The 17030-nt window shown below is 47.7% G+C and overlaps 1 protein-coding gene across 15 annotated transcripts in view; it reads right to left on the bottom strand.

Annotated features, from left to right (window-relative positions):
* Positions 1-360: 360 nt before the first annotated feature.
* Positions 361-17030, bottom strand: part of MAK (male germ cell associated kinase) — a 52296-nt gene continuing 35626 nt past the window's right edge. For 7 of the 15 annotated variants that reach the window (XM_070074423.1, XM_070074427.1, XM_070074431.1 and 4 more), the window contains 5 exons: positions 13685-13836; positions 9117-9248; positions 7899-7973; positions 5929-6048; positions 361-1915 (listed from right to left, as the gene is read on the bottom strand). In XM_070074423.1, the coding sequence (XP_069930524.1) occupies positions 1761-1915; positions 5929-6048; positions 7899-7973; positions 9117-9248; positions 13685-13836 (634 nt within the window). In that variant the 3' untranslated portion in view covers positions 361-1760. The other 8 variants (XM_051855120.2, XM_070074428.1, XM_051855119.2 and 5 more) reach the window with 6 other exon arrangements.

The raw sequence follows: 17030 nt of genomic DNA, 5'->3' as shown, positions 1-17030 counted from the left end.
GTTCAGAGGGAGGTGAGGGGGGTCAATGGGTGGTGGTGAGATTCTTAGGGCCCTGGAACTACTCTGAACAACACTGTAATGGTGGTGCCGTCATTGTACGTTTTGTCAAAACCCACAGAATGTACAGCTCAGAGTGAATCCTGATGTGAGGAATGGACTTCCGTTAGTAACAGTGTCAGTGCTGGCTCTTTACTGTAACAAGTGTGCCACACTAATGCAGGACATCAGTAATGGGAAAACTGAGGAGGGGGAGTTAAAGGGATGTGTATAGTTACTGTACTTACTGATTAATATTTCTGTAAACCTAAAACTGCTAAAAATAAAAAGTCTACTAATTACAACAACAAAGAGAATGTGAAGTTTAAAAATGTAAACACCAGTTAATCATATTTATTTAAATATCTACTCAGGGTTTAAAAATTTCTCAGCAATACAAAAGAATATTTATGAGCTCTGAGACATTAATTAAAGCTGTACAAATACACACAACCATTACCACTAAGATAAACTACTATTTAGATTTTAACATTTTTCAACATATGAAATCTCAACAGCTGAACTGTCTATACAAAAATATCCTTTTATTACCATTATTTTATAATGCGCCCTTGGATAATGCCACAGATGAAACCAGTTACATCAGCATAAAGTCATAAAATACGTAACAGTGTCAGCCCCTGATAACATTATTATTCCTTAAAAAGAGTATACAGTACTAATGTCCAATCTATAAAGTGGCAGGCTTAAATACAGTAGCTCAAAGCGTCCGTTTTAAATATTAACTCAGAAATGAAACTAAAGGGCAAGAATATGTACTGAGAGAGGCCTCTGCTGTGGCAACTGAGCACATTGGCTTTGAAGAGCGAATGTAGAAGCCAGGGCCAGGCCAGCAGCATGCAGCAGCAGCGTCTGCTTTGGGGACCAAAGACCATCTGTGTCTGGGAGGGACACAGAAACAAAGTGCCCTGAAAGTCCTGCAGACACTTAACCCAGTTTCAAGAACCTTCTTAATGGTACAGAGAACAGAGAATCTTGATTAATATGGAAGTCATCAAGCCATTGGGTTTGATAATTACCATTAATTCAACACTGTTGATTGGTCAAGATCAAACAGCGGACTCTCCACTAAATTCAGTGGGATAATTTCGATTTTCTCTATGTTAAAGGTAATTTATTTCTAAGACACACACACCCTGCTCAAAACTGGAATTACCATTGCTCCCATAGTTTCAAAGAAGAAAAACAAAGAGCACAGTCTTGTCTTGGCCATAGAACGGACAGCCCACTGAGGTCTGCGTCATTGCTGTGAAAAAACAATAGAAAAACAAAACCAAAACCCAAGAATCCCTCTTGGGCCAACCACTGCAGTGCGGTGAAATTTTAAGCAGTTTAGGCCAACATATAACAACTGAAATGAGAACACTAACCACTCACTTTCTGCAGGCATTTCTTTTGAAAACTTAACTGCGCTTACTGTCTATTAATTGGTAGATCAAATACTTGATACTTTGGCAAATAGTTTATTCAATACTTTGTAAAGCCCTACCCATGTATCAGCACTGAGGGCAATGATGCTAAGAAAATGCATTTCATCTGATAGGAAACAAAGAAAATAGGAGATGATTTTTGTTCTTCGAAGTACCCACTACTGCAGGTTTCTTCCAGAACTCAGTAGAAATAGACATCTGTAGACATTTCCCGGCCTCGGGGACTTGCACACACTCTATGGAGCAATGCTGCGGGGCATCAGAGCAGTGTTCCTACCGGTGGCCTCCGTACTTGGCCACCCAGTCTGTCCTCCCGTGCACGGAGGGAACTGGCTGTGCTCGGTTCATGATGTTTAGGTTTTTCGCTGTAGGTTTGTAAGTAGTTCCTGAAAACTGCCCCCGACTAGCTTTTGTGTTCCAGGTGTATTCTGAAAGACAATCAGAGTTAGAAATAAAACTTTATTCATTTGATTATAAAATTCAAAATAAGGGAATTTATCCTTTCATTTCATGGGAAAATTTTGAATTTATCTTTAAAATATTTGGTGGCCTCTGAAAGTATTTTATTTCCTAATTTTAAAACAAAAAGTTCTAGTTTAGTATTATGTTTACAGCAATTGAAATTTTCAGGAACTTAAAAGCCAGTATTTCTGGCTTATAGTTCTGACACTGCTGATATCTCCAATATTTCACAATTGGATAAGCAACACCAAGTCAGAGGACCTAGAGAAATTCTTGGCTCACAGTTGGGCGATACCTACAGTGCCAGTGACTCTGATATCACATTGTGATTATAGCTGCAGAACATTCAAACACACATCACTAAAGAAAATGTGTTTGAAGTTGTGAGTCTTAACAAAACTCTAACTTCATGGAACGACACATAATGAGGCCCTATAATACATCTCTCTTCAAAAATGAAAATGTTTTTAGAATCAAGAAATTTCATTTTTTTAATTTGGAGAAATTATAGAGGATAACACAAACCCTTAAATGGTAATCCGTTCTTACAACCCCAAACCTTGACTATAAGGTTTGTTTTATTTATACATTTGCCTGCTTATAAACTTGAGAAAAATCTAAAATTTGTTAAAGCATTTGTCCTGTGAACAATTTACAAGTTAAAATTGCTCCAACACCTCAACTGACAAAGCCATAAATCACTTTACAGACAACACTGATGTCTTCCCTCCTCCCACCTCACTTCAAATTGAGAGCTGGGTAGCATAAGGACTCTAAATGAGGAGCTGCCCAACCTTCCCATTTGGAATTTACTCTTTTCAAGTGGCTGTCATTCTTGGATTAAACTCTAGGTGGCAACACTGAAATGAGTAACTTTTGTATGGTTAACACTAGCTTCCCCGTATTTACTGCCATGGTTTTCTTACGTTCAGTGTAAAGTGGGGGTGTAGGAGGAAAGTCTGCGGGCATGTGGTCCCCATGTGCTGCTAACCTCAGCTAAAGTGAACAAAGCATGCAGTGTGCAGTAGCCCGGGCCAGCTGGTCGCCCCCGCAGCTGTGTGGTTTGGTTGGGACAGGAGGCTCGCAGTGGACTGAAGGGCCCTTTCATCGCGCTCCTACAGGCAGGGTCAATGGGTCCAGCAACATCCCTTCAGCTGTAGCCGTGGAATGTAACAAGCATCAGACTTAGTGCACACAGGAGGGCTCCGTGGGCACAAGAGACAGCATGGAGGGGCTGGGAGCTGAGGGAGGGGCAGAGATGGCTAAGGTCATTCAGAGATGGAGAAAGGGAACATTCTTTTTTTTTTTTTTTTAAATATTTATTTATTTGAAAGGCGAGTGACAGAGAAAGGGAGAGAGAGAGAGAAAGTGATCTTCCATCCACTAGGTTTACTCCCCAAATGGGCACAATGACCAGGGTTGGATCAGCATGGGAGTCAGGAGCCAGGAACTCCATTGGGTCTCCCACATGGGAGGCAGGAGTCCAAGTACTTGGGCCACCTGCTACTGCTTTCCCAGGTGCATTAGCAGGGAGCTGGATTGGAAACAGAACAGCTGGATTCAAACCAGTGCCCCTATATGGATTGCCGAGTAGGTTGCAGCTTAACCCACTGTGTCGCAACGCTGGCCTGGGGAACACATCCTTAAGCTGATGTGTGAGGCTTCTGGGGTAAGAAGTGAGGGGTTTGGAGAGAAACAAAAAAAATTTTTTTCCTCCAAAGTCATGACATACAGCCCAAGTCCTGAACGCATTTAAATGGAACCGTGTCCATAGTTTATAGAACTCTGAAGAAGGAATCATTTTGAAATGAAGGTGGTAGTGTTGAGACTGAGGATTCCTTTTTTTGCAATAAGGTTTCAGAATTCAAGTACCTTTGGTGAAGAACCTAGTGGCAGACGAAGAAGCCCAGACCTCCTGGCAGGGCAAGAAATGCCTTTGGGCCTTGGCTGGACCCCACCGCTCAGCTTGCTGCCCACAAGGGCAGGGAGTCAGCCCCGCAGTGCTTGCTGGGTGCTTATTTTAAAAACTGCGAGTGTCTCCTTTCAAGGCCATTCCTCTTCTAGTAGGAGAGAGGTGTAGGGACAGGGTTCACCTCCAGTTTTGGGTTTAATGGATCTAATTTTTGTGATGCAAATTTCAGTAATATATTAAAACTTGCATAAGATGATCACGTAGCACCTTCCGTACCACAGCCACAATGTGTGGGGGGGGGGGTAGTGCATGAGTTAACAGACGAACAAGGTGACTGTTTTGAAAGAAGTCGCCCCTTGAAGCCTTTACTGCTACTTTCAAAGCAGAGGATGAAGACATATTAGGAAGTTTGGGAGGACAAACTTATTATGGGGGTGGGGGATTAATGAATTTTTCTCAAAACTTGAGGGGTAGGAAGAAGAGTGGAGAGGAAGGCCATGAGAGGAGGGGAAATAGTTGAGTAAATATGGTAATGACCTGGTTGTATTTTCTCGTGGGGAACTGCCACCCAAGAGGGAAGGACGGGAAGACACATCTGACAGAACAGTTTTCCTAAGGATGTGCACTGGCCACGTGAGAGGGATTAGTGTTTACTTCTTTTTTTCCCTTTCCTCCTATCACCATCTGCAAGGAAATATGATGAGCAGAGTAAATGAAGAGATGAAAAGTTAGGAGAATGCATTTATGTTAAAAAATGAAAACAGGAATATACATGCTAATTTGACAAAAATCATTCATCTATAAAGGCCTTCAACATCTTACAAAAGTGCTTTTAAAAAGACCCACTCTGAATTTCCAAGAGCAGGCAGGCACCCAGATAACAACATAATTGGAAACATTATGATGTTCTGCATTTATATTTAAACACTGCGGCTAAGTCCTGGTGAATGGTGGAGGCTAGTTTAGAACATCAGAGGCTTTCTAGAAACTCTGCAAGTCCTGGTGAATGGTGGAGGCTAGTTTAGATATCAGAGGCCTTCTAGAAACTCTGCAAGCTATTTCCCTGTGTTTGTCTCAGCAGGGAGTCAGGAAGCAGTCCTTTTCACAGATTAAGTATTGTTTCCTTTAGCAGGTCTACTGTGGTAAGAAATAAAAAAACTGAAGTCTTCCAGTGCGTTTTAACGTTTTTAGCTCCACTAGTGTGAACTGTAAAAACAGGAGATTCCCATCATTTTCAATACAAGATTCGGGTTAGTTAGGGTAGGCAGTGAGAAGCCTTTGGAGCCGCCTTTTAAATTAAACTGCAGGTGGGTCTCTTCCCAAACCTCTGATTAGCTGCCTTGATGGTAACCTTAGGTGCTTCTGTAGATCACAGGGACTTGGAGAGCATTCACGGTCAAGTCTGGTGGGCTCAAGTGCAGGCTCACCATCCTCAATTCCAAGGGCCTGCCCCGTGTGTCTATTACATGGGGTGCCACTGGGGAGCAAGCCCGCCTTAAAGGCCCATGACACCAGGGGGTGGAGGGGTGGACTCTTCCGGGTCTGATGTTACTGCGGAACAAAAGGCAGTGAGCGTGTGCAGCTCTGTCTGCGCTCCACCGTGGCAGCTGGAGCGTCACCGTTGATAAAAGCTTCACCAGGTGCCGGCGCTGGATGCAGCTTCTCGCACCTGTTGCACAGCACACTTTTCGGAAGTGGACCAACGAGTTTCTATCCCGGCTCCACTAGCCGTGTGACCTTAGGAAAGTTACTTAGTGCCAGTGTCCTCATCCTTAAGGTTCGGCACTCACGGTGGACGTGAGGCTCAGGCGACGCCACCCCATCCAGCCCTCTCCCTGTGCATGGCCGGGACGAACCACTCAAGTAGAGGTAGCTCTTCTGATGATTAGACAACTCTCAAACCACATTTTTTGGGAGAAAGTGAGGACTCTTTGCCAAAACCAATTGGAATTGTGTTAACAGCATGAGACACAAAGTCTTCAAGTTGGGGGGAAGTGTACAAACTTGAAGGGAAAACGTTCCTCTCTGCTTAGAACTCTAAAACACCTCATGTGAAGCCGGTCTTACCTGAAGCCGCTGCCCCGAGAGGTGCCAGGTGGATCCTCTGGCCAGCCGACCCCACTTCTTTTTTGAGAAAGGAAGGAATGCATCCTGACTGATTGTAAGTAGCACAGCTTCCAAGATTTCCTAGTGACATCAAAGAGTTTCACAGTCAGAGGCGACTTCTGCAGTGTGAGTGAATAACTTTGCACACTATCCCTATTACCTCTAAATGCTATTCCGGAGCATCTACTGTGTTCTAGGCACTCTGCTATGCTTGGCACAGACATGCCTGATTCCGTCCACAGAACAACCCTCTCAGACGCACGGCATCCACATCGTGTGGCTGCATGATGGGAAGTAATTTACGATCAGTAGAGGCCTGAGCTAGCACCTGAACTCAAGGCCGGCGTGTGTTCAGTTTGCCCTGAGTAAGTGAACCTGTTCTCAGAGGGTTGTTGCAGGGAGTGACTAAGATGCACGCGAAGCACTTAGCCTAGAACCTTGTATTTAATGAATGTCGGTTATCATCACTGTCATCATCACTATAGTGTGCGACCAGTGTGGGACAGATGAAGGGGGAAAGTCTACAGTGGGACGCCGTCGGGAGGCCACTGCCTTGGCTGAAATGAGCAGCAGAGGGGCTGAACTGAGGCGGCTGCAGAGTGCGGAAGGGAGTGAAGCCAGGGACAGGCGGGGCTGGCAGGGAGACACGGGGATCTAAACCCCTCCTGGGTGACTTGGCGGGGCTCAGTTGACCGTGTAGGTTGTCTAAGAACAGAAACAGAGGAAGACAATCAGTGGCTTAGAGATTAGGAGTTATCAGGGAGCCGTGGGCTGGGGGAGCCAGCTCAGAGGGGCCTGCGGACGTGCAGCGCCCTGGAGCAGACTCCCCAGCAGGCCAGCACTAGGGGGAGGAGCGAGAAGGACTGTGGAGGAGAGGATGCACAGGAAGATCGAAGAGCACGCAGCTGTGGGCAGAGAAGGCTCGGCCAGTGAGGCACAGAGGTCTGAGGAGCTCAGCGCTGCCCGCGAGACTGGCCGCCAGGACAGTGTGGGGACACGGCAGGAGACGCCCCCATAGCACCACCGGGACAGCGTGGGGACACAGCAGGAGACACTCCCGTGGCACCACCGGGACAGTGTGGGGACACGGCAGGAGACGCCCCCGTGGCACCACCAGGACAGCGTGGGGACACGGCAGGAGACGCCCCCGTGGCATCACAGGGACAGCGTGGGGACACGGCAGGAGATGCCTCCGTGGCACCACAGGGAGTGTGGGGACACAGCAGGAGACGCCTGCTGCAAACACTTATTAAATGCTTATTGTGTGGCAACTCTGGGAATGGTTACATAGTAATGCCTAAGTAGGTATTGTTATCTCCATTTTATGGATGTGGTAACTGGCTTATGTAACGTCCCAAACCACAAAAGCTAGTGAGTGGCAAGACGGGGACACGCCAGGTTCTGAAAGCCATGCACTGAGCAGTTATATGATGTTGCTTCCTACGGGAGAAAGAAGTTATTCAGAAAAAAAAGCGAAGGAAAATTAAATCTTCTTAAATTATCTTGGCTTGAAGTACCTTGTGTGTCACTTAACCCCTAGGAAATCCGCCATCTCTTTTAACCTGGCTAATTTTTTTTTTTTTTTGTAAAACACTGTTTATGCTTAAGAAATGGGTTTCAGAACTTTTAAAAATAAACATTCTAGGAATATTAACCACAGAGTTAGTTTAAAATACTCTTTTCCATGGAATCATTTGCTTGATTTCTACACATTGCCATGATTAATTTAAGAAGATGAGCCCAGAATCTTTGGAGAGCAAACTGGTCCTGGATAGTGTTGATGACATGGGATGCTGCTTCCCTAGTCCTGCTGTGACCTCTAACAGCAGGTCGCTGGCTGTCCGTGATAGGACCAGAGGCAAATGTTGAGCAGAAAACAAGACAGGAGACTCAAAGCACAACTTGTACACATCTATATGCCCAGAAATTACCTGGAGGGTCCTCTAATTTTTCAGGCAAGCTTTCATTGCATGAGAGTTTTTCAATTGGTTTAATTATGCTTTCTTCTAAAGACGAGACAGATGGAAAGAATGAATAGCAAGGAGGATGTTTGAGGAAAAGCAGACGAAAATGGATTAGATGATGAATGGAAAGATCCAGAAAAATATCCCCCAATGAGCACACGTTCCCATGTGCTGTCACAGCTTTCATTTGGTACCACTTACATGTTTCCCGGAGACTCAAAGACGTTATGCTGTCACTATTGTGTAACTGGTTGGTTCATTTTCAAATAACTGAGAAAAAATAAATAAGCTACAGTACTGCCACCTATGACACCTCAGCACATAAACAGGTACGCCGAGTCTTCCAGAAGCCTGAGGAATCTGCACAGAGGCCGACTGTGCTGATGCCCCATCGGAATACTTCCCTAGACGCTCACTGCTGCACCAACACTCCTCCAGCTCTGCTGATCCAACGCCACCTACATGTTTTGATTTTTTTTAATTTCATTTTTAGTTGGCACATAACTGTACATGTTGATGGAGTACAGGGTGATAATTCAGTATATGTGTATGATGCATAATAAGCCAATCAAGGTCATTAACATTTCCATCTCCTGGAACGTTTATCATTTCTTTGTATTGGGAGTCCTCAAACTCTTCTCTTCCAGTTCCTCATAAAACACATAACAGACTGTTCTCAACTGTAGTCACCCTACTGCACTGCAGAACCCCAGACCTTCCTCCACGTATCTAACTCGGGTACCTCAGAAAGTTCATGGACAATGGAACTAAAGTGAATTAATTTTTTAAGGCTAAGAATGGAAAAACCTGACTTTAAGCAGGACTTGTTATCCAGTTATCAGCAACACCCGTTTACTCAGTGCTGCGTTCAGGTATCAAACAGCCCTTAGACTGGCATCCCAGATGTTTCACACTTGGGGAACCAGTGAGAAGTTGTCTTTTCATTTCTAAATAGAGAGATCTCGTAAGGCAGATCCATTTTAGGAAAGAACCCGGATGGAAGCTGAGGGTGCACCCAATGGTTCCCTTAACTATCTGTGCTCAGGTCGTATTCGGCAAACCTTTGTGTATCTGCTGGGGTACACATATCCTGGCTGGAAGGAGGTAGTTACGATATAGTTAAGAGTAGACATCTGTAAAAAGACAACAGTGTATGTTTCCATTTTGACTGTATTCTTACATTACCTGCGTTACTCCTTTTGAAAGCAAATTCTGCACCAATAGGTCCCAAAGACTTCGGAAATAACTGATTACTCCAAGGGTATGAGTTTATATCCTTCCCACGGGCTACGAAGGACACATTCTTGGGATTTACACCTCAGAAGAACAAAGCAGGCATTTCAGAGGTTAGAAAGGACCCCAAACGTGTGGGGGAAGATACATAATACCTTAACACAAGGACAAGAAATACCCTGGACAGGAGAATGGAATCACATCTAGGTTACACGCAGCAAACACTTGCTTTCTGATGAGCCCTAACACGACCCGAGCCCTTGGCACAGGAACCTGGAATAACACTGACAGTGCACTTCATAGGCGGAAGACACTTCCCACAACACAAGCAATAACACACATTGGACACTCTGGCTGAATGTCTCATCAAAAGTGAGGAGGTACTCAAGTTTTCTTCCATGCCACTCACTTGTTTCGAGTGTGCACCCTGGGCCTGACCCCCGGTGATCGCTTGGAGTCGCAGGGTGACCAAGGACTCAGGGAAACCTGAGAAATTCCAAAGTAGGTATCTAAAGACCCACCTGTCGTGCGTATCTGAATACGAGACAGAGGAAAATCGAAGCAGCTTATCACCTTTGAACTGGGAAGAAGGCACTGGAAATGTACTTGCGAAAGAGGGCAGTTTAAACGATTTATGATTTCCTGAAATCTGTGAAACATAAGAAAACCTTGGGCTTCGGTTATGTGGCTAAAGGGAGTCATCTTCACTTTTTTTTTTTTTTTTTTTTTAAGCAGGCAGAGTGGACAGTGAGAGAGAGAGAGAGAGACAGAGAGAAAGGTCTTCCTTTTCCATTGGTTCACTCCCCAATGGCTGCTGCTGCGGTGCGCTGCGCTGATCTGAAGCCAGGAGCCAGGTGCTTCTCCTGGTCTCCCGTGAGGGTGCAGGGCCCAAGCACCTGGGCCATCCTCCACTGCACTCCCTGGCCACAGTAGAGAGCTGGACTGGAAGAGGAGCAACCGGGACTAGAACCCGGTGTGCCAGCGCCGCAGGCGGAGGATTAGCCTAGTGAGCCGCGGCGCCGGCCTATCTTCACACATTTTTAAGAGACTCAGAAACTCATTATTGAGTTTTTTTCTTTCTACTGACACATTCAGCTGAACTTGTGAGATGCTAATGGCCACACAGTCTCGGCTCTCGGCTGGGCACCCGGTGTTTTCTCTCGCTCCACAGAAGTCATCACCGAGGGCTCCATTAACTTGGGGAGCTGGAGGTGTTTCCCGGCAGCAGGAGCTTTTGCTTGTCACAAACTGAACCCCTGAGAAAGGTTTCACGTTTGTGAGATTCGGAATCACCTTGTGTGAAGGCAGCAGCAAGGGGCCTGGAAGGTTACGGACGCGGGCTCTCAAGGAGCACTCCCGGGAGCCGTTTCCCACTGTTGTAGGAAACGACTCCCCACGGGCTCTGGCTGCTGCTGAAACACCCGCACACACGAGTGTAGAGTGTAGAGCAGCTGCCTGGCGATCAGGGCGAGGCGCTGGGGGGGAATGACGCGCACTAGGGACAGCGGTACCCTCAGAAGCTGCAAGGTGGAGGGAAACATTTTAAATTCCTTTACACGAGCAAGCTCTTGTAAATGCAGTTCAACAATGAATGGGCCCTCAATATTTAAATCATTTTATTCATCCAGTTGGCCTTGGCAGTATCCCTGAGTGGGTGTGATGTGTGTGAAGTAAATATATACACTGTTGAAGGCAGCAGGTTTAATTCAAGGTCTTAAAATATTCAGATTCCAATTTTGTTGGAAATACATAGGTTCTAGAATTTTACAACATGTTTTAGTCTATCAGCATTTCATTACACACCTTCCGTATACTAAACACTGCTGTGATTTGGTATTGTAATGATTCAGATAATAATCACTGCACGAGGAGAATCCGTTGCCTCCATGGAGATTAACAAGTCAGTCAGCAAATATTTACTGAGCACCTACCATGTGCCAGGCAGCGTGCGTGGCACTGGTGAGGAAGTGGTGAGCAAAGTCGATCAGTTTCTTCCCTTTTGGCCCTCATAATCCAATAGGAAGAGAGACACTCGGGAAAAGCAATTCTTAGCTGCAGTGTGACCTGTGATTGGAGTGGGGAGGTGTGTTGCAAGAGGACCTGGGATGGGGAAGGACCCAGACAGCGTGGGTGCAGCAAGACAGGGAAGGGTACACAGTGAGGCTGGGGAGGGGAGCAGGGCCAGGTCACGTCGGGATTTGCGTGTCACGTTGGGAAGTCTGACATGCAGGAGTGGCTCATAGGGAAATGACACGGCTCACTGAGTGACCAGGGTAGAAGGAAGGGCGGTGAGTGGTGGGTGGGAGGAGAGAAGGCGCCACAGCGCAGGGTCTCAGAAGTGCTACGGAGGGAGCCGCTTTCCCAGCCAGCACCGGGGGGGGGGGGGGGGGGGCAGTGATTTCCACTTAGAGTCCTCGTTCTGGGAGCAAGGGACAAGACGGGGGCATCGCCGAGACACGTCCGGTGTGCCCAGTGCATGCTCTATCGGTAACGACCTTGCAGTATTTACGTATCTGAGGCTTACAGGGTGAGCTGATAGGTGACTGCAGTCCCATTGTAAGTAACAGAAACCAGAATCTCAAAGTCTTGCTCCAAGTACACAGCCGGTCAGTAACTAGGCCGCTTGAGTCTCCCCCTGAAGGCCAGGGTCACAGATGTGCCAGTCCTCGCAGTGTGATGTCGGGGTGCCCTGCAATTACGTGGCACATTCCCAGAGCTCCCAGAGTGCTCACGCTTGGCGCCTAATACGACCTTGTGTACCTGGCTCTGGGACTTAAAGGGGGGGGGCACCAAGATATTATTTAAAATTTCCGACTATATCCAATTATAAAAATAACTGTGGGTCATGCATCAGTGTCAAGGATTGCTGACTTGGGTCTCCACCCCTCTGCACAGGTGCCTGCTCAATACATGTTTGCCCGAGTGACTGGGCTGAGCCCGGTCCAGGCACGTCTCAGGCTCCAGAGGGGCCGTCTTCAAGACAAAGAACGCCAGGAGGGAAACAGCACCTGGAGACTTCGAGCAGTTCTTGGTAGTTTTTTTTTTTTTTTTTTACAGGCAGAGTGGACAATGAGAGAGAGAGAGACAGAGAGAAAGGTCTTCCTTTGCCGTTGGTCCACCCTCCAATGGCCACTGCAGCTGGCACACCACGCTGATCCGATGGCAGGAGCCAGGTACTTCTCCTGGTCTCCCATGGGGTGCAGGGCCCAAGCACTTGGGCCATCCTCCACTGCACTCCCTGGCCACAGCAGAGAGCTGGCCTGGAAGAGGGGCAACCGGGACAGAATCCGGCGCCCCGACCGGGACTAGAACCCAGTATGCCGGCGCCGCAAGGCAGAGGATGAGCCTAGTGAGCCGCGGCGCCAGCCAAAATTCTTGGTAGTTTTGAATTTAATTTTTAAGTCTCAACCACAGCCTTACTTCTCATCCCAAGTGACTGGAAGAATGTGTTCAAATTCTAGTTAAAAGGGAAGTGCTCCTACAGGTCTCAGCTACCCTCACAGATTCCTGAAGACCACACCAGGAAGCAGAACTTGAACATGGGGTGCTTGGGACCTACTTACACTTCACCAAAATTTTACAATAGTCTTTCCTGCCACCAGGGGACTCGCTTCCAGATAAGACAAAGTACTGAAGTGGAATTTCAGTCTGTGAAATGCACTTGATTTTTTTTTTTTTTTTTTCTAACAGGGAAGAGTATCCACAGTGCATTTGTGTTCTGGAAACTTTATGATATCCCTTCATTGGAAGATTATGGTTTCTCCACCAAAACTTACAAACCTACTGGTACCTATTTTTGCTCCTCTCCAAAGCGCTCCCCCTAGCCATCACGGCAACCTTCTCACCTCCTCGGGACTTCTGTCCCCCGCAGCGCCCCCTTCTCCTGTCCACACTCCCTTTCTCAGCTAAAGTCACCACCATGCACCTCGCTGCCACGCAAAAGGCCTCAGAAGCCGACACTCAGCCTTCCGTTCTATTCCACGGCCCGTGCTAGTTTGTCAGCGGCTCCCACTGCTCTGGCACGCAAAGGCTTCCAGACTGTACCCACGTCCATCTCTGCCACTTCCACGCTGGGACGAGCCATCGGCTCTCCCACCTGCACACATGGAGGCCTCCTGACCCATCCCCTCGCCTCTTGTGAGCCCCTAGAATGTTCTACGCAGACGCCATCGCTTTGGAAACAATAGAAAAACGTCTACATTTTATAAAAGGTTGTAATGAGGATGCAGCACTTCTCTAATAACATTTAGCGTTTTGTTTGTTTGTTTTTATCTAATGGCCTGGCTGTGGCAGGGGAAGAGTGCACTTTGGGAAGCAGTCTCATCTTGACTTCCGGCTACGCTGCTTTGTTGAGCAGACTTCCACTAGTGACAGGGACAGGAGGCCCAGGAAAGCCCTCGGCGACAGGGCTCTGTGCTGTGCTTTTTCTTTGGCTGATGCACTTTCAGGGATTCGAAGTCCCATGCAAATGCTCTATCCGCGTTCTAGTTGGCATTAAACGTTTCCTGCTCCAGGCTTACCTGGAAGGTATCTCGATTGTCTCAAATAGTACTGCTTAGCTGTTGAAGCAGTCGACGACAGCTCCGAATCAGACTTTAGGGCCACCGCGGCAGGTGGGCTTTTGTTTTCCCCCGCTGAGTGGTTGGAGCCCGAAGGCAAGGGTTCTGGAAGCCTTGAAGGTCAACACAAGGAAGAGTCAGAGCTGGCAGAAGCAGTCCTCACCCAGCCTCTGCCCATCTTTTCCAGCCAGTGCGTGTGACCTCACCTCGGGGGCTCCCGCAGGCTCCGTGGAGCTCCCTCTGTGTTACCAGCCCATCGTGACAGTGCAGTGTGCTTGCCTTCACCCTGCTTCTGTCTGTCTTGCAACAGCTGCAGCTGTGGTTCGAATGTGGGGAGCTGGTCCTTTGCAAGGCAGGACGAGCACAGCTGCCATCGTGTCTATGCGAGTAATTAGAACCAGCGGGGCTGTCTGGGCACGGTTTGCACGGCCAGAGCAGTGCAGTGGGGAAAGATGGGCCAGAAAAGCGCCCGTGAGCAATCCCCAGTCACACTGACAGAGCTGTCCGAGCCCGTTCCCGGCGGGCAGCAAGCCCCCCGGTCCCCACCTCACACAGCGCCGTGGGCACTGAGAACGGGCAGCTTCCAGGTTTAGCTCTTCTCCTCCCCACGGCTGTCTTAACCCAGTAGCAGTACACGAGGCAGCTGTCCCAGAGGATGCTGCCCGTTAGGAGCCCTCACACCCACGCTTCTCCCTGCCACCCTCCGACGGGCTCACTCCTCTCCTGGGGCCTGAATGCACTGCCCAGCCCCCAGCTACTGACTCCAGGCATCCGCATTATTATTATTATTATTATTATTTTTATTTTTTTGTCAGGCAGAGTGGACAGTGAGAGAGAGAGACAGAGAGAAAGGTCTTCCTTTGCCGTTGGTTCACCCTCCACTGGCCGCCACGGCCAGTGCACTGCGCTGATCCGATGGCAGGAGCCAGGTGCTTCTCCTGGTCTCCCATGGGGTGCAGGGCCCAAGCACTTGGGCCATCCTCCACTGCACTCCCTGGCCACAGCAGAGAGCTGGCCTGGAAGAGGGGCAACCGGGACAGAATCCAGTGCCCCGACCGGGACTAGAACCCGGTGTGCTGGCGCCGCAAGGTGGAGGATTAGCCTACTGAGCTGGGGTGCAGGCGCCACATTAGCATTGGAAATTCATGATGAGGCATCCGACCCACCAGGTCCACCCCCTTGGAAGTGGACGCTGGCTTGGGCGGCCCCAGCCGCAGGCAGGCCTGCCTCACTGCACACAGCCCCACCGTCTCTGGTCTCTGGACCTTCCCCTGAGCCCGCGTGGTTGCTCCCCTAACTACAATCCTCCCCACCCGGGAGCCTTCCTCCCCTCATCAGCGTGGCCCACCCCTAAACTGGACCTTGGCGCTCCTGGCCACTCCTTCCTCAGTGGCCTGCAGGTGCGCGCCCGTCTCCTGTTCTAGTTCTAGTTCTCCCAGTGTGGTCGAGGGCAGGCTGTATCACGTCCAGACCCAGACCTTTGCCTAATATCTACTATGCATTCAGTATCACAGTGTCTACTGGGCAGTAATGCAAGCTTGAATATCCTGCCTTTATTGACTTTACTAAAGGGAAACCAGAAATGAAAAGGTTTAGACTGAAGAATTCCATCCTTTGTATTCTCTGTGGGGAAGTCCTAGCTGCCCGAGATACTGAGCGGGGAATGACAGGGTGTTTGCTCCGCCGGGTATTTCAGCTCCTGTTGCTTATGAGGTACTGTGGTGTGGAACAGAAAGATGAGAGCGGATTAAGCCCCTCCTAGTCTTGGGCTAGTTACCCAGCCTCTCTGAGTCTCAGGCCTGTTGTGAAGACACTTCTACTGGAGTGCGAAGACTCAAAGCATAAAGTGTAGACAAGTGACTAGATGGTAGCATACTAATACTAATAACAACTGTGTGTCTACAATTGTGCAGGACCACCGAAAGCAAATAAACAAAAATGTGGAAGAAATAACCACAGGGAAAACTGATATGTATATAGTTTCTCTAAAGAATTTCAAGAGGTAAGATTCATTGATGTTGAGGAAATTTACCAATTGTTCTCTTGCCAGAATCAGCTAAGTAGTCTGAAACCTTGATCTTAACCTGCAGTTACTACAGGTCAAGATCAACCCTCTGCCACCCTCACAGAGAGACAGGCAGGGGTGGCATTTGGGACAGTGGCTGAGGTGCCCCGGGGGATGTCCACATCCATGTCAGAGGGCCGGAGTTTCTGTCCCAGCTCTGCCCTCGAGTCCAGCTTCCTGCTTATCCACACCTGGGAGGCAGCAGGTTACGGCTTTAAGTAGTTGGATCCTCATCTAAGTGGGAAGACACAAGCTGAGTCCCTGGCTTCGGCCTGGCCCAGATATTGTAGGCTTTTGGGGAGTAAATTAGTGGATGAGAGATTTTTCTCTCTCTCTGCCTCTCAAAAAAAAAAAAAAAAAAAAAGTACGAATAAAGTTCTGGTGAAATTTGAATGACATTGGTTAAAATTTTTTTCAAGTCATCTACTACAACATTACTGGCCTACTAACTGGCTTCCAGACACAGAGTTTTTGTTTTTAAAGAAAACTATGTTGTTCTCTGCACATATTTAAATACAAGATGAAATAGTGTCAAGATTGCCAGCAACAGCAATTAGAGTGTTTCATGGTATGACTTGATAAAGTAAGTCATAGCACTATGAATCTTCACAAAGTTATGTAAAATTTCTATCTGGGGTTTTATAAAGGCAGATGGCCCTACAGAATATTCTAGAACATTTGAAGGACTGTGCATCACTGACCCCTAGTGCTTCATGCTTTCCCACACAGGCTAAACACCCTATGTCCAATGCAAGGTTTTCTCCTCAATAAAAGAAATATACATAAAATAAGGAGCAACACAGAATTAAAGATGATAGTCTTTTGAACTCCCCCTTTGTTACCTTACAGCCACTGCCAATTCCGGTAATAAATACAAGACCATGTACGACTTGAATATGGCTGAGAGGGATGACTTTCTCATCTACAATGGGAGAGGGATTAAGTGGGCCTTTAAAAAAAAAAAAGAATTATTTTTATTTGAAAGACAGAGAGAGAGAGGGAAGGAGACACAGATAAATGTCTTCTATCCACTGGTTCATTCACCAAATGACCACAACAGTCGGGGCTGGAGCAAGGTGAAGTCAAGAGCCAAGAGCTCCATCCAGGTCTCCCATGTGGGTGGCAGAGACTCAGGTACTGAGCCATCATCTGCTGCCTCCCAGGAATTAGCGAGGAGCTAGATGGGAGGCAGATTAGCTGGAACTTGAACGGGCGCTCTGATATGGGAGGCAGGCATCCCAA

Source organism: Oryctolagus cuniculus, chromosome 5, assembly GCF_964237555.1.
Source record: "Oryctolagus cuniculus chromosome 5, mOryCun1.1, whole genome shotgun sequence".
Lineage (NCBI taxonomy): Eukaryota > Metazoa > Chordata > Mammalia > Lagomorpha > Leporidae > Oryctolagus > Oryctolagus cuniculus.
Note: the sequence above shows the minus strand (reverse complement) of the source record. Positions and strands in the feature narration are given on the sequence as shown.